General features: G+C 42.6%; 1 protein-coding gene across 3 annotated transcripts in view; it reads right to left on the reverse strand.

Moving 5' to 3' along the window:
- COL19A1 (collagen type XIX alpha 1 chain) overlaps positions 1–25,011 on the reverse strand; it is a 1,105,372-nt gene that overhangs the window by 737,306 nt on the left and 343,055 nt on the right. For all 3 annotated transcript variants that reach the window (XM_077487416.1, XM_077487415.1, XM_077487417.1), the window contains exon 11: positions 11,233–11,277. In XM_077487416.1, the coding sequence (XP_077343542.1) occupies positions 11,233–11,277 (45 nt within the window). The remainder of the gene's footprint in view (positions 1–11,232; positions 11,278–25,011) is intronic.

Genomic DNA, 25,011 nt, shown 5'->3' on the forward strand with positions numbered 1-25,011 from the left:
AAAAAGCTAACTTCCAGAGTTTGGCTTTTTTAAATTGTATATAAACAGCAGTGTCTTTGAGTGAGCATATTTTATCAAGCCTGAACACAATTTTAGCTCAGCTCCAATATCCCACAAATGTTAAAGGACTATCTTTGTACCACTGTGGGAGCTTTGCATGAGATAATGTTATTTTTCCTGTTATTAGTTTCTCTTAAAATTAGACCTTCAAGCAGTAAGAATAAAACTAGTTTTTGCTACTTGTATATTTAATAAACACAAACATTTATGATAAGATTTGTAACTACTTCTTGGCCAGCTGGAATGGGCCAACTTTAGGTGAAAACCTCTACTGTTTATCCAACATGTAATGAATTCAAAAGCTTTTCAGTTATAGGTTATTCCTGAACAAAAAGCAGAAGATACACTATCGTGTTTAGACTTTAGTTAACTAGCTCAAAAAAGGGTTATTGATGCTGCCATTATAACCAAATAAAGGTCTGATCAGAGGACAGGAGTGAAGTAAGGAAGTTTTGGTTTGACAGTCTTCATCATAAATATAATTTATATCAGACCCATAGGTTAGTAAGTTGATGCTCAAACAGATAGAGAATCAAAAGATACATAGTTTCACTGAAAATGCAGACAAGCTCACGTTTCCCTCCTTCTGTGAGGAACAAAGGTGATCTTATGCACACGGTGGCATTTATTTACTAAAGGTAAATAGACTGTGCAAAGTGCAGTTGCTCCAGAGTTTAGTAAATGAGGGGAAGCTCTGCTAACCATCCTTTGTTGCGCAAGCAAAAATGCTGTTTTTTTTTTCTTGCATTTAATTGGGCATTCTTAGCAAAGTGAAGCTCGTCTCATTTACTAAGCTCTGGAGCAACTGCACTTTGCAGCTGCAACGGCACTAGAAAAGTGCATAGTCTATTTGCTTTTACTAAACCAAACCTAGTGATGGTAATTCTGCCATGTGCTTCAGCATACCATTACATAAAGGTTAATGCTATACAAACAAATGGCAACCACCCCAACCTATGACTGGCATTTGCAGCAAGGAGCACATGGAAGGGTGACACATGTCAAAAAAACAACAAACAAAAATTCCCAGCTTATTCGTCCTTCCATGTGCTCCTTGCTGCAAAGGTCAATTATAGGTTGGGATGGTTGCCATTTGTTTGTACAATTACAACCATTCCCTGAAGATTAAAGCTAAGGGTATGGGCATAAATTGTATTGGGGCATTAGCTAGGTACTGATAAAGTACCCATTTCATTCTTTAAAAGTGTTACTTACATGGAGCCTCTGACAGTGTTGTCCTGATGTTCTAGCAGTAAAGCTGACAGTGAAATTGAAGCCCAGAAGCACAATAGATCACAACGTGTTGCTCGCTGTGGAGCTCCTCCATTTGGAAAACATCTAAAGTATTACACCAACAAGATCAGACATCATAGCAGAGATGTATCTATAGGAAATAATTCCTATGTCAAGCACTCAAATTGCATCCCAGTCCAACAGCAGCCTGGCCCTGGTCACAGGCAGTCACCTTTTGTAGTGCATGCTTCTGTCCTGGACAGTTGACAGGAAATCATGGAATTCTTTAGAGGCAGCCCCTGACAGACTTAGGCCCGGCATTGGAGGGTTTCTTGCAAACCCTTGTTAGCAGCCCTAACCATTACTATTGCTGAGTGGCATGGTGTCCCTTTCAAGTGGTTCCCAGGGTACATATCATATGTGCCTTACATCATTGTATCATAGCTCCTCGAGAAATGACAGGGCTGAAAAGCAGTTGTCAAATGTAGTACATGCTCATTTAATGACTTTGAAGATCACCATTTAAATATTCTCTACAACCACCAAGATCTGTATCCAAAAACTGTAACTCTTCAGCTGGAAATGTATTTGTAGGTTTATGAACCCAGTATCCCTTCCACCAGCAAAGATGCACAGGTAGGGCAACCATCTGGATTTTTTCTTACACACTGGAATGGGTTACCAAAAGTCATATTGTAACTGTATGCTGCTCCTGGCAAGCTTGCCATGCATGCCATGGTCTAAGCTAGCTGACTATGCAGAAATCCCGGGGATAGCGTTTTTCACTTCTCCAAACTATGCATTTACTTCTTGGACAGAGAAACTGGCACTCAAATGACATATTCCTGAACATCCTGTATTCATGAATATCTGAAATAGATCAGCCCACTGCTACAGCCTCTCTCTCTCTGCCTTGCTACAAAGTTACAGTGTTGCCCTGTTGCAGTCCAATCACAGTCTGATCTTTTGCGAAAGAGGAGAATGAGGGGATGCTCCCCCCCCCCCCCCCCACACACACACCGCATGCAGAAAACTGAGGGATTTAACTTAGTTTAGGAAAGGCTCAATGTCTGATAGAAAGTGCAGGTCCACTTAAAGAATTGTTAAAGTAACTTACTTGTAACATGAAACTAGACTGGGTAAAAGATCTTTTTTTAATCAGCTAGATTAACCTGCTGATACATTTACTAAACTGTCATGAAAAAGACAAGCCAGTTAGTAGTGAATTGTAGCCAGAAGAGTGAGTTCAAAAGGGAAAGGTAAGGCCCTTTAACTGCAATATGTTTATAGTATGAATAAAGTAATGGTCATGTGGCTGCTGAGAGCAACCAATCAGAAAGCATCTCTAATGAACTTGACTACTGTCAACTGAAATCAGGTAAGTTCTGATGGGTTACTGATCTTTTGCTCAGTCTCACCATTCTGCTTTAACAAACAAGCCTGTTAGAGCTTAGTAAGTCAATACAACAGCGGTGAATGTGATGTGTTTATTATTACAGTGATGCATTTGTAGCAACTGCCTTTAATTAAAACGTGACTGGAAACTAATATATTTATTTCATATGTCTAGCACATGCTGCCAAAAATGTTTAGCTGGGTTGTGTCTGTTTGCTTGTTTTAGCCAATATGAAGTTTACATATTCCATGATAATACCCTTAGGAAAATATGAGTGGCTTGAAGGCTGAAGATTGTTTACTGAGCCGTTTACGGTGAAACAAGCTTCATCCTGAAGTATGTATGGCCTGCAGCTGCTATCGTTATTTTTCCTGAGCTAACAGCAACATAAGAAGATTTATTTTATTATTATTTTTTTTAGAGCAACTTGGTAAATATTTTTTTGTAATAAAAATGTCAGCATTCCTACATATAGATAAAAGAAGACCTTTACTGGTTATTAATTTTCTTAATTGGTGAATTTTCAATTCACTATTCAAAAAATAGTGATCACTTCCTGGTTTGGCAGTAAGGGGTAGAGGATGATTTTTGCAAAGAAGAGGACAGCCAATTTATTTATATAACTGGCATTTACCACAAATAGACTGCCCAGTCCTACTGGAGCTGAATATTTCCTCTCTTACATCAATTTATCATCATTTACACAAAAACATACCAACTGTCCTTTTGCATTTATAAGCAACATAATGAACATAAAAAAGACAATAAAAAAAAACTGTAATCGGGAAAACAACAGACAATATTAACTGGATGATTTGATATGTGGCTTGATCTTATGGCCTTGTATTGTCATGCACATAAAAGTCCTTGCAGGTATTACAATTTAAAATATCTTACTGCTTTTTGTATAATTAAAAACAATACGTGGGCAGATGTTTCTGTATTTGGCCTACTATTTGTTTTCTGCAGTGGTGCGTGCCCTCCACTACTTTTTATAATAGTACTTCACCCTCAATCCTCCCAACCTTATTTCCTTTTTTAACACAACTACTTGCTCTGTGTAAAAGCTGCTGAAATTAAATATAGGACGACACTGTACTCTTATGACATAACACCAATAAAGTCTGGAACCAAATATTGTGTGCAAATGATACTCCTCATTACACACACACACACACACATACAGCACCTACCAAAGGTATAAAGTTCAGTATCTCCAGAAGTTGAGCAGCCCAGAATTAGAGATGAGCTTCAGGAAGTTAAACCCAAGTTGTTGGTGACTGGTCACTACTATAACAATTACCAACAATGCACTTCTTGGCCTATGGGTATTTGACGTAGAATGGCCAATTTCTTATGTGCCAGCGCTTTCACTTTAAAAAGTAGGGTTCCCAGCAGCCATTTGTCAGTGAATGCTGGATCAGAAAGGGAGAGCTAGGGGCGTGGCCTGAAGCTGAAGCGGAAGGACGTGTCGGAGAGGAGCTCCACTGGCGCCTCTCACGATCCACCTCCATCCTTGCTCGGGACACACTTTTAAGTCCTCTGGGCCATCCATCCTCCATGCGGGACATGTCCACCCTAAGCTAGGGCCGTTTTTGGCCGGCCTCAGCACTACAGACCGACCAGCGGCTGCAGACTCCAGATCAGGCTGGACGCCGCCATCTTGCTGCACCCAGGGCCAGCCGAGGGTCTCCCTTCTAGATCTCCTACAGCCCCAGTACTATTGATCCCTTGGGAAAGGACATAATCCCCCGCCACAGTGGGGATTGGGCACCCCAGGAAGGTTTCTTATCTGCCACACAGCCACCTCCCCACTCTGGGACTGAGGCCTGGGCCTAGTCGGCGGCCATCTTGGAACTCCCAAACCCTTCCTCTACACCCAAAGGCCTTCCTTTGCCCTTCTCCAACTCCAGTCCATGCCTTGAGCCTCTCTGCCAGTTGGTGTCTCAGCACATGCTGTAGTGTCCTTACACTTACCGTGCCACTGCTATCTATCTGCCACCCCCCCTTCCCCCCTACTGTCTTGTGATCTATATGTTACAGATATCTATATCGGGGACACGTCCCGGGTCTCCTAAGTTGACAGTCATGTAATCATTCTACGTTGACCTTTGCCACCTTCCTATGCTCCCCCCACAACGCACAACCACTACCTCCGCAGAGGGGGGCGACGCATGTAACTAATATATACCTAGTCCCAGCGCCTCATGGTGAAATACGGGCCAAAGCATCTTCCTCAGCCTCTGTCCCCAGATCTGTGGCCCTCACAGACTCTAGATCGCTTCCTGAACAGACCAGCATCCCCGTCCCCAGGTACTTCCACATACGCACAGGTGGCCTCCCAATTAACAGTACAAGTCAACTCGTGGACCCTGACGGGCAACCACTCAGACATAATGTCTGCTCCTGTAACAGTAGAGGTACTGGATGACAAATTGCGAGTTCTCCTGCAAGACCTAACCAGCAATGTTTCTAAGGAAATGGGAAAACTTACACACGAGCTGCGGGGGGAGCTTGCTCAAATAGGTGAACGGACTGATGTCCTTGAAACTAAATTTGATGACTTGATACAATATGTGCATGTTTTAGAAGAAGACAACACCAGTTTGAAGCAATCTGTCTCTCAGCTCCAATCCCAAAAGGAGGACTTGGAAAACAGGGAACACCGTCAAAATCTATGCATCAGAGGGGTCCCTGAGGCCGTCAGCGAAGGGGGGATCAGACCGTATCTATTTCGGCCACTAAAGATGGGATTCAATACTCCATGAGAGACCTCCAGGAAAGTGAAGCATTCATCCGCAACCTGAGTCTACCGCTGTTACCAGACGAAGATCCCACTCCGCTCCCGATGACGCCCAGACCCACGTCTATTCCAGGCCAGATTTGGACCCCTGCTCGTCAGAAGTCGCAGAAGCCCTTCTCCACCCCTCAGCAAAGTCCGTTTCCCAGACTTCCTCCTTGAAGGGAACTTCCACATCTTACACCTGGACAGATCCGGCTTTGGCCCTTATGTCACCATGTTTCCCCTAATTGGGGGTGTTTGCACCCATATTCATGGGTTATCGTTTTGATTTTTGATTTTTGGGACTATAGTATAATTTATCTGCTACTTTTTACCATTACTGGAAGGTGGCAGGGGTCACGCCAGATGAGCTGGATCCCCTGATGTGCCTCCCTTTGTTCCACAGCTGTGGCTGTGGACTCCTGGGTGTTTTTTACCCCCCATGCTATTTTTCTACATATTTTTTTGTTTGTTTTTCCTTTTTTTTGACCTTTTTTTGGCCTATTTTCCATTTTTGGCTCATTTTGGTCGCATTATTTTTCATTCTCTGATCTCATTGTTGTTGTTATATGCTATTACTTGCTTTCCTTCCCCAGGATACACCACGGAGATCAATACTTATCTGGTTTGCACGGGTATCTATGGCTAATGTTTGTTTATTATGGTTACCTTGAGCTAAAGCTACTCTATAAACAATGGCTTTAAGGGTCCTTACTTACAATGTTAAGGGCTTGAACTCTATCCACATGCGTTGGTTAGCTTTGAAGGAGTTCAAGTCCTCAGCTGCAGACGTGGTCCTCGTCCAGGAGACCCATTTCCACCCAGGGGGTTTTCTTAAATTCGCTGCCAAACATTTTCCAATCTCCTTCATGGCTTCCGACCCCTCTGGTAAAGCAGGGGTCGCAATCCTGATCAAAAAATCCTGTCCGCTGTGGATAAAATCCTCATTTATTGATCCGCAGGGTAGATACATTCTCCTGGACTGTGACTACCTCTCTTGCTCTCTTACTGTGATCAATGTCTATGCTCCTAAATCGGGTCAAATTCAATTCCTCACTGAAGTCCTTGGGAACCTGTCGGACTTTAATATGACCTCTACAAGGGACAGACAAACTCTGTTCTCTGCTACCCCCTCATCTAAAACGTAACGTCAATCTACCGAATTTCGCAAACTCATTAGGTCTCACAACTTATTGGATGTCTGGAGGATTAAACAACCTACTCACAGGCAATTTTCTTTTTACTCCCCCCCACACAAAATGTACTCCAGACTAGACTATTTATTTGTTATGGCTCCCTTACTAACGTCTGCAGTAGCCTCCGAATTAAATACCATTATGTGGTCAGACCATGCCTCTGTCCAACTTGATCTTGCACTTACCTCCTCCACACCTAGAACCTGTCACTGGAGACTTAATGACTTTCTCTTACGCGACCCGGTCACTGAAACTCACTTATCCCAAAATGTAACCAAATTTTTCCAACTGAACGAAGGATCTGTTATGGACATGTCCACCCTATGGGAGGCCCATAAGGCGTTTTTTAGAGGCATGTGTATCTCAGCCGGCTCTCACCTTAAGCGGGATCTGGCAGCACAGAGACTAGACATTATCTCACAACTGTGAAAAGCAGAAGCACAGGGTTGTCCCCTCTCCCCCTTACTGTTTATACTATGCCTTGAACCCCTAGCTGCAGCCATTCGAGAGAATCCGGATGTAAGCAGAGTCTCCCTGAGACAGAAGGAGTATAAGTTGTCTCTTTTTGCTGACGATATACTCCTCACCCTGATGAAACCACATGTCTCCATCCCCATCCTTCACGCCATTTTAGACACATTCAGCAAACTCTCGGGGTATAAAGTAAATACAACTAAAACTGAAGCTCTTCCCATCCATATACCTCCTTCGCTTCTTGCTTCTTTGCAGCACAATTTTCCCTATCACTGGTGCCCTGTGTCTCTTAAATACCTTGGCATTCATTTAGTGGCGTCATATCGCTCTCTATACGAAGCTAATTTTATCTCCCTAATCTCAGAAACACACAGCTTACTCCGCAGGTGGATAGATTGTCCTTTGTCCCTCCCGGGTAGGATTAACGTACTTAAAATGGCCATACTTCCTAAATTCCTATACCTCTTCGAAACTTTGCCAATCGCTATCCCCATGCCACAACTCAGAAATATCTAGCGGGCCTTTACTAAATTCATCTGGGGGAATAAATCACATAGAATTGCCTACACGTGGTTTTTGCCCCATGTTCCCATGGAGGATTGGGAGCACCTGATATTGTGAAATATTATTATGCAGCCCACCTCTCAGCAACCATCTCCTGGTCTTTGTATTTTGCTACCAGTAGATGGTCGGAACTAGAGATGAGCGTTACCAGTCCTGTCCATCCTTGCTCTATGTTGTGGTCTGATCTGCCCTCTTCCATAGCACAACTCAGAAGCATAAATCTTGGGCCAATGCTATTTACCTTGTCCATATGGAAAAAATGTCACAGGAAGTTCTCTCTCTCGCTTCTCAATGCCCACCCCTTTTAAATGTTATCTTCAATCCCGACCTGCCAGATAGTCTCTCTGTGAAGAATATGTTTCCATGGTTTAGAGCGGGCATATTCCAACTTCGCCACTTAGTGCACCCGGTGACCCGTAAACGATTGCCCTTCTCAGAGCTTCAAAACAAACATGATATACCAAAACAGCTCTTCTTTTCCTACCTCCAATTCAAGCACTATTTCTACTCCAAATCATCTACCATGACCTTAGATAAACCTAGCGCCTTTGAGGTTCTGTACACCCAGGACCCTTATCAGAAAGGCCTTATATCCTCCATATATAAGATACTCCACAACTCATTGTCACCTATGATGGATTCCCACCTCTATAGGAGGAGGTGGGCCAAGATTCTACCGACCCCTTTATCCCTTTCTCATTGGCAAGAGATCTGGATTTCAACCTCTAAAGTCTCCAGGTGCGTGGAGCAGAGAGAGACGGCCTATAAGGTTTTGATCTTTTGGTACAGAACCCCGGAAGTGTTACATAAATACGATCTCTCATTATCTCGATTATGCTGGAGGTGTTTGCGAAATGACGGTACCCATTATCATATTTTTTGGAGCTGCCCAATAATTGTACCTTTCTGGTCCAATCCCTACTCCAATCAGTGCTGGGGATAGATATTCCATTGAACCCCACGCACTACTTGTTAGGCCTGCCATTCCCGGCTCTATCTAAACACACCAGGAAGCTGATGGCATTTATTCTTTTAGCTGCCAAAAGAATAATACCTGCCCTCTGGCTGTCTCCTACCCCCCCCCCCCATGCACTCCCAGCTAATCTCCGCCATTGCGCAAATACGCAGGATGGAACACATGACGGCACTGGTCCAGGATTCCTTACCCAAATTCTCTAAGATATGGGATAGATGGGACAACTTCCCATTTAACCCAGAGTCAGCACCCTGATACAGTGATATAAGCCTCCAGGGGCGATTTGCCAGGGTTCTGTCTCAGAATTCATACTCCGTACTTACTTAGTATTTTATATTTTCTTTCTTTTTTGTGCAACTACTGTATCCAAACCTGTGGTTTACCCCCCCCCCCCCCCCCCAATTGTTATCTATATGTGCCTTAATAATTTGTAACCTGCCCGAGGCGGATTTTTATGTTAAACTTGAGATGACAATATTGATTGTTTGTACCAGAAGTATATTTTTTCTGTCTTGAATTTTTTTTCAATAAACATATATTTAAAAAAAAAGAAAGGGAGAGCAGACAGTATTTAATTAGGGAGAGATAGTTGTGCCATAAAGTACTATATATCGCTATAAACATTGCTGCCTGTGTGATTTATATTTACATTGAATTTTATATGTATATTTCATATCAATATAATTAAAATAATAGTTATTTTTTATTTCAGGTTCAGCAACTTGAACATGTGACTGACTCATGCAAAACTGCCCTTTGTTTGCAGCACATCACAGCATACTTGTGAGGTATAGTGTAGTGCATCAAATCATCATATTCTTAACTGCACTAAAGAATCATTACCTAGTTTTCCCTATTGCCATAGCTGATAATAAAGCTAGGCAATCTACTGTATTTAGAAATGTCAGGTAGGCCTAAAGGGAGAGGCAGAGGTTCTGCACACACAGCTAATAGGGGGCTAACAGGTTATGCATCTGCAAATGAAAAACTGTACTACCTTTTTGGCTACATTTCCAAATAGCAACAAGATTCAATTGCACTTTAATTTTGTTTTTTTTATTTACAGCAGTCAGGCCTAGCTGCAGGCCACAGGCAGCACTACAACCCAATGATTGCAATGCCAAGGGTGATGTGGACATCCTGTGAAGTGATAATCCCATGGACGGTTGGGTGTCCAGGCTGGATTACTGGCCAGAGCTTACACAGTACAAAATTGAGCTTCTGGCTTGCAATGAGGCAATGTGCTGTCTGAGAAAATGTCAGCAAATCAGGTGGTTTCATGACTAAGAGACAAATATGCATGTCCCCAGCACACTTTCATTAAAATGAACCAGTTCTGGATCAACAATGATCACAACCCCCCCCCCCCCCCCAAAAAAAGTACTTTAGACCATTACAAGCTTCTTCTACCGCAGCTGGTCTGCCATCATTACCAGCTTACATATTATGCATGGGTGTGCAAAAGTAGATGTAAATCCTAACTGATTGTCCCTTAGGTAGCAACATGTTATATATATTTTGAAATTCGATGGTGAAGGGAAGAACAATTTTTTTCATGTTAAAAAAGTAAAAGTATGGGTTTTTAAATTTTTTATATTCATACTTACCTAGGTGGATGCAGCATCGGTCCGATGCTGCATCTGTCCCCAGCGCCTCTACACTGAGAGCCGAGCGATCAAACACTGCTGATCACTCGGTTCCCACAGCTCCCTGAGCAGACTGTCAGTCACAGTTCTCTGCTCTGCCTCCTCCTCGCTCACTGTAGCACTGAGCTGTGGAGGGGGCAGGAGCGGCTGGCTCAGCCTTTCAGCTGCTCACTGAGAGTTTGAGCCAAGTGTCGGTCCAGGGATCTAGGTGGATCTCAACTCCATGGTTGTGATGACACTGAGCCTGGCCCGACTCTGTGATGTCAGCAGAGAGTGGATGAAGTGCACTCTTGTGATCCATAGCAGACATACAGCCAAATGAGCTTTGGCTGTACTTCTCCTTTAATGCCATTGATATGTTCCTGAAACATCTTTACAGCCTCCCAACATACATTGTCTATAGTCATAACAGATTAAATGTGTGTTTTAAAAATGTATATTTTCTATTTCCATAGGCACATGTTGCAGAAGTGAATATGAACACAACACAAAAGCACAGGATCAGAACTTGAAAGACAAGTGGATTTGGCTTGAAGACAATTGACATCACTTTCCTCGAGAAATAGTACTAGTTCATACCAGAAACACAGAAAACAATGTCAATAAATGAATAGTAGCTTCAAATATTTATGACATTAGCAAATCTAATAAATCTAAAGATTATAGTTGTAGGGAAAACAGAAATAGAAAATCATCATGAAACCTTACCATGTTTCTGATACATTTCCAATGTAATATATGTTTGTAAAAATTGTGTAATGCAGAAAAATATTTCACTTCCTATCAGAACATGTAGACCTCAAAAATTATATATATTGCACGACTGATATGTTTAAAAAGATGCATTTAGTATTTTATGTATTAAGTATATTATTTCTGGATAGATAAGATATTTTTATTCCTACCTTGGGACCAATTGGGCCTGGAAGTCCATCAAAACCCTTTTCTCCCTGAAATAAAATATCATCATTACTAAAACTGGAACACCGTATTACTTATTTCCTTTTAACATACATACATTATATTAAAGACATGAGAAACATTACAAAAAAATATTTGATAATATGAATAGTCTACTTTTTATATATCATCACCAGTTTATTTTAGATTAGACCTCATTTAGCAATGAATATACCATATACTATGAATATTTTTTTTTAAATAGTTATATATAACTGCAGACATTATCCCCATTCTACCATTGCTTAACCACTTACCGACCGGCGCACGACAATGTATGTCAGCAGAATGGCACGGGCAGCAAAATTGGCGTACAGGTACATCCATTTGTATTTGCCGCCCTGCCATTGTGTGGGCACCATTGGAGGCGCGCGGGCGCCGGTCGGGACCCCCATGAGTCCGGTCGCCGCGGGGATACCTGTGATCACTGCCATTACTAGTAAAAAAAAAATATTAATAAAAATGCCATAAAACTATCCCCTATTTTGTAAACGCTATAAATTTTGCGCAAACCAATCAATAATCGATTATTGCAATTTTTATACCAAAAATATGTAGAAGAATACGTAGTGGCCTAAAATGAGGAAAAAATTTTTTTTATATATTTTTGGGGGATATTTATTATAGCAAAAAGTAAAAATAATGCATTTTATTTAAATTGTTGCTCTATTTTTGTTTATAGCGCAAAAAATAAAAACCGCATAGGTGATCAAATACCACCATAAGAAAGCTCTATTTTTGGGAAAAAAAGAAGTCAATTTCATTTGTGAGTCACTTCGCACAACCGCGCAATTGTCAGTTAAAGCGGCGATGTGCCGAATCGCAAAAAGTGGTCTGGTCTTAAGCCAGCAAAATGGTCCGGTCTGAAAGTGGTTAAATGTGTTAAAAAATCTATACAACTGCTATATTATTCTAAATCTATATGACAAATATCTGTTTAAAAAGTAATTTTAGTCCTGGTTTAACATACCATTTTAAAATAGTTTACATGGGCTTTTAAGGTGCCCCAAAGAGTAACATGCATAAGAATACATAACTAAAAATTTCAGGGAGAATAACTCCCCCGAAGGTCCTCTTAATGCTGTTGGGAGCCCACCCAGACCAGGAAACAAGCACTCACCAGCCACAACAGTACAAACAACAATTGACACCAGACACAGCCACCCCACAGGCAGAACAAACATCCACAATCACACACATAAACAATACATAGCAGAAAAGAAGAAGGAGAAACACAGATGCAAAGAACTACCATGCCAAATCACACTAAACACAAAATCCACACACGCACACACACAGAAGAAAAAAAAAATGAATGAATTAAAGTTTCTGTTCCTCCTCAAAAAGCATCCACAATATAGCAATGTGTGGTACCCCAGCCCACCAGCCTCCCCCTGGGGAATCAAAGGGGGCTTAAATGGCAAAAAAACATAGATTTCTGCGAAACATGTTGAGGAATAACTGTCTTCCCTGAAATGAATATCATATTTTGATGAGTTATTACTCCTGCAAACTTAGGAATGATATAATTTATGGTGCCACATTTCAAAGTTATTTTCATGTATTTTAGTTGGACTATGTTACATTTTTAATGAATGGTATTATTAAGGTTTAATAATGGGGAGATATTCTCCCTGAAATATTGAAGTATGGATTCTCATGTGTGTTACTCTCTGGGGGACCTTAAAGGTCCATGTGAATTTTTTGGAATCTTTGACTATATTTGGATGTGGTGCTCCAGGCATTTCATAGTCAAATCTGTCCAGTACTTTTAATAGATGCATTAACATACTGTTTAACAGATAAGTAAAATGTGTTAAACAATACATACCGTATATACTCGAGTATAAGCCGAGATTTTCAGCCTCTTTTTTGAGGCTGAAAGTGCCCCCTCGGCTTATACTCGAGTCACCGCTGTCTGACTGCTCGATCAGCGTATCGAGCAGACAGACGGCGGACATTAAAATTCAAAAGCCGCGCCTCCTTCTCCGCCTCCGCCTGTGATAGGCGGAACACTGAATTTCCCAGCAGTCAGTGTTCCGCCTATCACGGACATCCGTTCATTCTCATACTACGGACGAGTATGAGAGGATGTCCGTGATAGGCGGAACACAGGCTGCTGGGAAATGGAGTGTTCCGCCTATCACAGGCGGAGGCGGAGGCGCGGCTTTTGAATTGTAGAATGGCCGCCGAGAAGAGCGGCGATCCTGGAGCGGCGATCCATCGGCACGACACGGGACGGAGGAGGCACGGGACGGAGGAGGCTCGGGACGACGGCGGCTCGGGACGGAGGCTTGGGACACAGGTAGGCTGGACACACACACAAGGCTGCACGGACACACACACACACACACACACACACACACACACACACACACACACACACACACACACACACGGATGGATGGATGGATACACACACACACACACACACACAGGGATGGATGGATGGATGGATGGATACACACACACACACACACACACACACAGGGATGGATGGATGGATGGATGGATACACACACACACACACACACACACAGGGATGGATGGATGGATGAATACACACACACACACACACACAGGGATGGATGGATGGATGGATACACACACAGGGATGGATGGACGGACACACACACAGGGATGGATGGATGGATGGATGGATGGATGGATGGACACACACACAGGGATGGATGGACGGACACACACACAGGGATGGACGGACACACAGGGATGGACAGCCATGTCTCACCCTCGGCTTATACACGAGTCAATAAGTTTTCCAGTTTTTTGGGGGTAAATTGGGGGCCTCGGCTTATATTCGGGTCGGCCTATACTCGAGTATATACGGTATATGCATATGCTTTACTTATGAACAGTACTTGACTGTAAGGAGTCACATCTTGGATATGACTACTTTCAGACAGAGACCATATTAGTTTTTGTTTAGAAATACACAGCTTGTAGGTGATGCTCCCAATTCAAATGTTCCAAATCGGATAAGAATATTAAGGGGAACGTAATGGTCATTTTCAATGGTGGAAACAGCTGGTTATTGTACATACAGATTCTCCATCTTGTTTACCGAGGGAGGACCACTGTCATACACAGCAGAACCCCCTGAAATATACAAAGCAAAAAATAAAGAAATATTGGTCTTACACCTAAATGATTGGTGCCAACTGGATAATTTTCATACACTGATTTTGCATATGTTTTCAAGCAAGTTAATACACCAATTATCAAGCAGTATAACCTATGTTAACATATCCGTACCACAGCTATTAGCATTGTTTGAAAAGTTGGTAAAGTTATATATTAACAGATTAATATGAGCAAATACATTGAATATATATATATATCATTTGAAGTGGATAGTGGTCTCTTAGTTTGAAAGCTCTAACAAGCAGGGCCCTCTAATTCCTCCTGTATTGAGTTGTATTTCAACTGTGCTGTCTCCCTTTATATTGTAAAGCACTGCACAAACTGTTGGTGCTATATACAAATCCTGAATAATAATAATAATAATAATAATAATAATAATAATAATAATAATAATAATAATAATAATAAATATTGTATCACAATTGTTATTTTTTAATGGCTTTAGCAGTACCAATGTGCAGATTATGGTAGCCCATAATGTAAACATATGCTCTCATCTTATTCAGCTATATTTCTTGAATTCTTCAAAAGTTATTTTTTTAAAACAAAATGTAAATCTAGCACTTAGTTCACTGCAAAAGCATCTGCTAAACTTTGCTGAACTCTTTTTTTTTAATGCGTTTGCACTTGAAACAGATAATACCTTGTCTGCCAATGATAAAACACACTGTACAAAAGTTTAAATATATTACGCTTGAAATAAAATATTATGAAATCCTCTTTCAGCTTTTAAATTTGCACCATTCACCATGTTTAGTTTACTTTTCAAAAGCTTTTGTTTATCTTTTGATAGCCTAGTTTACAGAGGCATACGGATATGTTTAAAGCTGGCTCAGAGAAAATGGGCAAAGATTCAAAGACATTTTTTGTTTTATGATTTCACAAGTACTTTATGGAGCATTAATTTCTTTAATAATATGTTAAAGAGAAATACAACTATAAAATATACATATTAAAGTGAATCTACCCATTCAGTGTCCATGAGCACCCTCGCTGGCCACTGACATCTTTGGCCACTCTTCCTCCAGGTTTTGACCTTTGCCCGCTTTCACTGGACAGGTCGACGTCACTCCCACGCATGCCTGGGAGTTAATTCATCCTGGCAGATGCCAAAATTGTACACTGAGCTTCATGTAAAGTTCAGTGTGTATTGTGATCAAGCAGATACAAATTTCTTATAGCAGAAGAGACATAGGGGGTTATTTACTAAAGGCAAATCCACTTTGCACTGCAAGTGAACTTGGAAGTAAAGTCGTTGTATAACCGAGGGGGACATGCAAGGAGACAAAAAAAAGCATTTTAGCTTGCACATGATTGGATGATAAAATCAGCAGAGCTTCCACTCATTTCAGATCTAACCCTTACATTTAAAGCGACTGCACTTCCAAGTGCACTTTACAGTGCAATTTCAAGTGCACTTTGCACTTGTAGTTTACACTTGTAGTGCAAAGTGGATTAGCCTTTCGTAAATAACCCCCATTGTATATATCTTCTGCATTAAAAATCCTGCCCGTTCAAAAATATTTATTAATTACTTCAATACAGGGCACTTTTAACCCCTTCTTGCCCAAGCCAATTTTCAGCTTTCAGTGCTGTCGCAATTCAAATGACAATTGTGCAATCATGCAACACTGTACCCATATGACATTTGTATTACTTTTTTGCACAGAAATAGAGCTTTCTTTTGGTGGTATTCAATCACCTCTAGGTTTATTATTTTTTGCTAAACAAACAAAAAAAGACCAAAATATTAAAAAATAATATGTTTTTCTGTTATAAACTGATGGCCACTGATGAGGCGGCACTGTTGGCCACTGATAAACTGCACTGGTGGCCACTGATGTGGCGGCACTGATGGCCGTTGATGAGGCTGTACTGATGAGGTGGCACTGATGACCACTGATAGGTGGTACTGATAAACAATCTATTGACAGCCTTGCCAGTTATCTGCTTTTTTTTCCTCACACAGACCCATTGTGTGAGGAAAGGCCTGCCGATAACTGGCAGGTCTGTTTACATGTGACCAGCTGTGATTGAACACAGTTGATCACATGGTAAAGGGCCACTGTGATCAGCTGTGTTCAAAGGACAGAGCAGTCACAGAGCATGCCTGATGTGTTCCCCATGGGGTGCACAGGAGGCAAGGTTCTGGGATGGCATCTATGGATACCCTTCCAGAACTGGAGGACCGCACTATAGCCATCATTCAGGTATAGCACAGTCTTGAAGTGGTTAAGTAAGGTTCAAATTGAATAGCTGATCTAAGAAACTATAATGCTCATGTGGAGCTGGGTATTGCTATGAGGGACATTTAATAACACAAAACAGATTTTAAAAGTACCATTCAATGCAACTTCGGGGGTTACATGGAAAAAACACCAATTCTTTGAATTACATGCTTGGGTGATGCCTTTAAGCCATATTTGGTAATGGGGACAGTATGATTTTCACAAACAGCATCAGTTACACCATTTTCTGTCATCACATACTTTAACATTTTTATTTTAACCCCTTCAGATCTGCGCTATAGCGAAATGACGGCTACAGCACGGACCTACTTTGCTGGGAGGCTGTCTTCCTCTTTGCACCGTGCACACTGTGATCAATGAGACTCGGGTGATCACAGATTGGAGTAAGGGGCTGATTCTAGCACTTTACCACATGATCAGCTGTCAGCCAATGACAGCTGGTCACGTGATGTAAACAGAAGATCAGTAATATTTTTTTCTCCTCACACTGACAGAGTGAGGAGAAAAAAAAAGCCGATCACCGGCTTTTGTGCAAGGACATCGGTCCCAAAGAGGAAGATACACAGCCACCTCATTTGTGCCCAACAGTGCCGCCTCCCAGTGACACATGCCAGTGCCCACAGTGCCACAAACCAGTGCATAACAGTGCCAGCAATCAGTGCCACCTATCAATGCCCACAAGTGCCACCTATCAATCCCCACCAGCAATGCCAATCAGTGCCTCTTCAGTGCCACCTAGCAGTGCTAATCAGTGCCCATCACTGCCATCTATCAGTGCCCATCAGTGCCAGCTATCTGTGTTACCTATCAGTGCCACCTATCAATGCCCATCAGTGCCGCCTATCAGTGTCCATCAGTGCTGCATTATCAGTGCCAATCAGTGCAGGCTATCAGTGCAGCCTCATCAGCATACATCAATAAAGGAGAAAAATTACCTGTATTCAAAATTCAATAACAAAATATAAAACGGTTTTGTATTTTTTTTTAACAAAAAAAAACCCATAGGTGATCAAATACCCTAAAAAAACTTCTATTTGTGGGGACAAAAATGATAAAAATGTAATCTGGGTGCAGTATGGTATGACCATGCAATTGTCATTCAAAGAGAGACAACACTAAAAGCTGAAAATTGGTCTGGGCAGGAGGGGGGTTTAAGTGTCCAGTAAGCAAGCGGTTAACTTTTAAAATCAGCTTGACCTAAATACAGCAGAGTCGCCATAATCTAATTCATTTGAACATCATAAAGGCCTTTTTAAGGTAATTTTGCTATATGCTTTGATATATCACAGCTGTTTTTTTTATCCAGTGGTAATAGGCCTGAATTGAACGGTTGAAGTAACAGTAACAACAGATCAAAAATATATAGTAATGTCTCATTTGGGCTGGGAGCCTCATGCAGAAGGAGTACAGCTGATATGAGAGCTGGGTGCCTAACTGGGATTGCATGAGCCCCACCACCTGCCTCTGACTGATGCTGTAGAGGTTGTCCTCTGTCCTGTAACACTGCCCCCCTCCTGTCCTGCTGCCCCTCCTGTCCCACTGCACCCCGTCCTGCTGCTCCCCTCCCGCCCCACTGCCCTCCTCCTGTGATGCTTCTCCCTCCTGTCTCATTGTTCACCTCCTGTCCCGCTGCTCCCGTCCTGTCCCACTGCCTCCCTCCTGTCCTGCTGCCTCCCTCCTGTGATGCTGTACCCCTCCTGTGATGCTGCCCCTTCCTGTGATGCTGCCTTCCTCCTGTGATGCTGCCCCTACTTCTGACCACCATACACTTCAGACTCCTCTCCCTGCACATACTATTCACCACCATACACTTCATACTCCTCTTCCTGCACAAACTACCCAGTGCCATACACTACACACTCCTCTTCTGCATATACTACCCACCGCTATACACTCCGCACTCCTCTCCCGGCACATACTACCTACCGCCATACACTTTGCACTCTTCTCCCTGCACATAACACCCTCCACTATGCATTCCTCACCCCTCTCCTGCACATACTACCTATCACCATACATTTCGCACTAATCTCCCTGCTCATAGCACCCTCCACCATACACTCCGCACCCCTCTCTTGCACATACTACCCACCGCTGTACACTCCTCTCTGTACATTACTTATTTAACATTACCACAATCTGCAATGTAAATCACCTGAGACTATATTTAACCACACCCCTTTAAACCACACCCACCATTAAGCACAATTTAAACCACACCCACTTGTCACCATGGCACACTTCACATGCCACATCCCCCCCCCCCCCCAGTCCCTAGGGCCCAATTTTGCACATTGGTCCACTGATTTTATGATACTCCCTTGAGCGCTGGTAATGGTGGCTGATAGCAATTTTCGGGGGGACCATATAACACATAAAAATGTAGCCTGTAGCATCATCAGCAGAAGTTTAGTAGTCATTAGTAATCCAATATTAGTTAATTTTATTCAAATTAAGCTTTACCACACTCTCAGGAAACAAGTGTTTTTGCTACTTCATAACAAAACTCTCTGGTGCACTGAAGGCCCTTTTGGAAAGTACACTGACTTTAGAACAAGCTAGAGCTCCAGGAAACACTGTCCAAGATCTGGCAGTGGTCCAGCCTGGAAAAACAATCCACGGGATCCCAGATTGTCTGAAACAGCCTTGGACCAGATGTAGTTAGCAATCCTGTGGTTTAGATGACCAGAGGCATATTGAACTTTAGAGGGGATTCTGCCTCTTACAGGAATTTTGACAAGTAGGTTCTTAGGCAGAATTTTGGGTTCTCTGTCTGAGATGGTGTCAGTAGTGTGGCTATTTTACCCTTGTATCCAGGATTCAAAATGGTGGCACCCAGTAGTGGTCTCTCTCGTTTATGCCAAAAATGTTGTGTCCTTGGACAGGCATTTTAGTATTAAAAAAAAAAACAATGGACCACAAACTGCATGCAGCAGAGGTCCCCAAGCTCTTAGTGTCACTGAGGACAACACTGTCCCCAAAAATCTCACCCTGCCCACATACAACTCCCAGTGTTTGGAAGGGGTAAAATTTCCCCCTGAAGGCTTCCTCATTTTCTCCTGCTCCTCACCACAAGCAACCCAATAATCCCTTTTCTAGTATTCTCCATCTTGCTTCTGTTACCTCTGCCTCAAGGGATAGAGAGAGTAGGCAAAGGATCTTGCTTAAAAAAAAATGAACTGCACTTGTGATAACGATGTGAGTATAAGCTGTAACACTCTAGTGAGATATCACAAAAAAAAGAATAAATAAAAATATTGTTGCACTAAAAGTGACAAGGAAAACAAAAAATTAGTCTATGAAGAGGGTGTGGCTAGCTGCAGACCAAGATGGCCGCCTGACTCCACAGCTCTGTCCCATCACAGGCAATAACTGGCTCACCGTGGCTCTCTCCTCCTCTCTCAGACACCGAAGAGGAGCTCACTACACCCACAACACCCGGCATGACCAGGAGAAGGGGAAACTCCTCAGCCCTGCGCCACCTCACAGATTTCTTCCCCGCCATGCATTCCAACCAACATGGCACTCGCAGCGATGCAGACCTGCCGTGACAAGGCTCCAGAAATCTGCACAGTGACACTGAACCTGACACTATGGAAAGCTCTGTGCTGACTCCCAGTTCCTCGCCACAGCCTCTCCCCGATAGAGCCAAACGTACTGCACACTTACCAGCTCATTCCCCTGACAAGACACCATTGAGCAAGAGGCAGTATAGCTGGGCACAGACTGGGCTACATAATGCTGAGGAACATGTTCCTGCCTGACTCACTAGCTTCTTTCCCTGCTAGTGATCATCCAGCATCATAGGCCGCATTAAAGGGAATGCTGCTTATCCTACAAAAGGAACTTAAAAAATAAAGGCACTCCTCCATATCCAACTTAACTATCAGAGCGGATTAGATGGAAGAGCGCACTGATACTATAGAACAACAGGTGAGTGATTACTTCAAAGCCTATAATGAATTAGTTGATGCCTTTGGATGCCAAACGGAGGATCTCTGTCACATGACCGCTAAGATTAATGACCTACAAGATAGGTCAAGATTGAACAATATAATGTTTTGCGGCATACCAGAATCAATCAAACCCACCGAACTGACCACCTACTTACAGCACCTGTCCTTAAGTTTTTGCCTCACCTTGTCACTATGTATTTAACCATAGAACAAGTGCGCAGGATCCCTAAACCCCAATATCTGCCCGCAGATGTCCCAAGGGATGTGTTGGCTTGGATTCATTTTAATAACATTAAGGACCAGATCCTTAGATCATCCAGATCTTCACCATACCTCCCTGAATCATACATGAGGGTATCACTTTTTGCTGACATCTCAGCCGCCATGGTTTAAAGACGTAAATTATTCCAAGTCACTAACCATCTTGCAGGAGCACCACATTCCCTACAAATTGGGCTTCCCAGTCAAGTTAATTGTTACCTACCAAAACCAGCCAGTCACTATCACCACACCAATGGATGGTATCATATGCCTGATGAATTGGGGCTCGATAAACACTCCTCCCCCTCCTCCCAAGCAGCAAGTGCCACCGCAACGTCACCGTGAACCTTGGTCCACAAACAGAAAATCATAAACTTACTTGGAAAACCTCTACTGTTCTCCCTTCTGTTGGCCCAGGAATCCTACCCAGTTAAAAAGTTAAACAGTTAATGCTGTAGTGCTTAAACGTAGTGCCTGTAGTGGGCAGTGATTTTTCTTTATGGTTCCCATTCCCAAGATACACAGGGTGCTAAGCACACCTATTAGCGATTACACACCAAATGTCGGTATAATAATAGGTATGGCCGCTACTCACATTACTATGCTCCCCTCTCCAGTCCCGCCATGGCAATTACTATAACATCAATCAATGCCAATGGGCTAAACTCCCCTTTTAAACATAACATATTATGGCAGGAGGCCCTGTCCCAACAATCAGATATACTCTGCGTTTCTCTTCCCGCAACCCTCCTCAATGTTTCCACAAACAATTTTCCCATTGTTTCTACACCAACGTCACTAATAAAAAAAGCTGGCATAATGATTGCCGTTAAAGCATCTCTGTCCTTCCAACTATTGCATGTTGAAATGTTAATTAATGGAAGATATATTATTCTATCCGCATCCTTTAACAACCAGCCTCTGACCCTTCTTAATATTTACACACCCAACTCTTATCAAAGACAGTTTTACAAGGCAGTCGTCAACAAACTCCACCCATATCCCCAATAAAATCTCATTATTTATGGAGACTTTAATGGTAGACTTTAATGATATTGTTGACCACTTCCTGGATTCCTCCAATTCCACTAGAAAAAGATCCACAGCCCTTCACTCATTCCTTAAAAGAGAAGAACTATATGATCCCTGGCGATGCTTACATGATGTAGAGCGAAACTCTACATTAAAATGTTCACTAATAACCAAATTAACACAAAAACTATCTGGAGGCTTAATACCTCCCTCATTGCAAGTCCCTAATATCAGGAACAGGTCGCATCTGAAATTGATAATTTCTTCACTATCAATGGTGGCTCTGTTAGTAACCCACACATACTCTGGAATGCCCGCAAAGCTTCCCTGAGAGGACTACTGATAAAGCTGAGAGCAAAAAGAAACGTAATGCTACCATTGATAGCCTATTAAGACAAATTAAAGCACTCAAACAATCCCATAAAGCTAATCCCATAACTACGCTTGATCTTGCACTCCGAAAAGCAAGGCAGGAGATCTGAGAGAGAACCTACGAGAATTTTGACAAGCCTTACCTGGTACTCCCAACACAATAAACCTGGCGCCTTTCTTGCTAAGCAATTAAAGTGCCAGCTTACTAACTCCAAAATCCCCTATCTGACAAGTGCCACGGGACAGCAGATAATAAACTCTAAGGACATTGCAAACAAATTTGGCCTTTTCTATTCCACATTGTATAATTTGACCCAGGCTGATGCTGTCACCCCTCCTACCAGTGAAGACTTACAACGCTTCCTGCAACCACTACATCTCCTGACATTCACCGCAGAACAACTCACCCAACTCTCAGCTTCATACACTGCCCAGAAAATCCAAAAAGCCATCAATACCCTACCCCTCCATAAAGCTCCTGATCCTATGGCTTTGGAGACGAGTATTACAAAACCTTTGCTGCTCATTTATCTCCCCATCTATGATCAGCCTTTAATCATATTTACTCCATAGGCGTGATACCCAAGGAATCATTGGAAGCTCTCAAAGTTACCATTCCAAAGCTGGGAAAACCGGCTGATGATACTGCCAGCTACCAACCAATCTCTCTTCTAAACACGAAACACAAAAATCTTTGCCAAAATTTTAGCAATGCGGCTCTCACTTATTATACCAAAACTGGTACATACTGATCAAGTGGGATTTGTTGCTGGCAGGCAGGTGTCAGATGACACCAGGCGATTTATAGACCTAATACAATGGGCTGAATGATACCAAATGCCTTCTTTGCTCCTATCTTTGGCTGCAGAGAAGGCATTTGATCAAGTAAATTGGCAATTCTGCATTCCATTCTAAGTTTATAACAAATGGAACCTAGCAGGGATGTTCCCTATCACCACTGATCTTTGCCTTAATAATGGAACCATTGGCACATACTATACAAACTGACCCTCACATACCTGGCATAAAGGTCGGGGACACTACCCATAAAATAGGCCTTTATGCTGATAACGTTATCATTTCTCTGACTGATCCAGCCAACTCCCTCCCCCACCTTCAACGAGTGCTTGCTTCCTTTAGTACCATCTCATACTACAAAATCAATAATAGCAAATCCTCTATGTTGGATATTTGTCTGCATCTGACTAGCAAACATAGCATTGCATCCATCTTTCCTTTCTCGTGGGCACCTAATTCCATTCTCCAATATTTAGGTGTTCAGCTGGTCTCACCTTCATCTCAACTCCTTCGACTCAACCTAAATGCTCTACACTCTACATTTTCCCACATCTCCCAAAGCCTACAAATAACTCATGCTTCCTGGGTGGGCCGCATAGCGCTGACAAAGATGTACCTGCTACCCCACATATTATACAAATTGTGGACTCTGGTGCGGCCTATCTTATCCGCTGGCCAAACTACAAGCTACCCTGGTATGCTTCATCTGGAATGGCAAATGATCCAGGCTCAAGTGCCATATCATGTGCACCCCTTAAAAATCTGTCTGAATGGGTGCCCCAGACATTGCAGCATACTATAAAGCTACAATTCTTGTTTCAATCCAAGGCCTTGTTTCAATCCAAGGCCAATCCAGAACCCCTCACTCGTTCCTGGACACTACCAACGCAACAATAAGGACCTGGAAGTCCCTACTCCAACAAATTCAAGGCATACCACAGGAACTTATTTCGCACCTGTCCCATTTCCTCCCTGGAGCTCTTGATCCTGCGGGTCTCCCTCACTTCTTGGACCACAGCAGGTATCTACACAATTGGAAACGTCTTCACCACTTATCATCTGAGCTCCTTTCAACACCTATGTCAGCAATATCAACTGAACCATAGAAATGTTTAGATGTATCTTCAGATACGCTCAGCTCTCTCCCATAAATGATGGACCAATCAGCCTCTACTTTGGGATTTAGCGAAATTCTATAACCATCCCAACCCATCTTCCAAAGGCATTTCATCCATCTACAAATTGGAATAATCTTCCCCGTCTTTTGTACGGTGACCTACAAATGGCGATAGAGCATTTGAGATACTAAGCCTTCTTTGAGCCCTGTAATAGGTGGCCTTTGTCACCTTCAGTACAACATTATTTTTATTTAAAGTGGAGTTCCACCCAGAAATGTAACTTCCACTTATTGAAATATTACCCCCCCTCCGGTGTCTCATTTGGCACCTTTTGGGGGGGGGGGGCAGATACCTGTCAGTTCCAGGTATGTGCTCCCACTTCTGGGCATAGATCACCATACTTTCTGCGGCAAACTATGCCATGTTTGGCCCACCCCCCCACTGTCTTCTGAGAGACACACAGGTCCCAGAAGACAGCAGGGATCACTCAGAATGAGCAGAGTGACTCATGCATGTGCAGTAGGGAGCCAGGAGTGAAGCCAAAAGTCTTCACTTCCTGGTTCCCTTACCAGGAATGGCGGCGGCAGCATCCAAAGATCGGCTTCGGGTGCCGACATCACAGGCTCCCTGGACAGTATTTGTAGCTGCTGACTTTTCATTTTTTTTTCCCAAGGGGAACTCCACTTTAAAGGATCTTGCTTGTCTGGAACAGCAGCAAGTCTTCCTCATCCTTCTGCTGCTGTACCCAAGGCCATGGAATTTGTGCCCCAGAAGGA

The sequence above is a fragment of the Lithobates pipiens genome, unplaced genomic scaffold (genome assembly GCF_037356315.1).
Source record: "Lithobates pipiens isolate NorthernLeopardFrog02 unplaced genomic scaffold, aLitPip1_a1.2 Scaffold_18, whole genome shotgun sequence".
Taxonomy (NCBI): domain Eukaryota; kingdom Metazoa; phylum Chordata; class Amphibia; order Anura; family Ranidae; genus Lithobates; species Lithobates pipiens.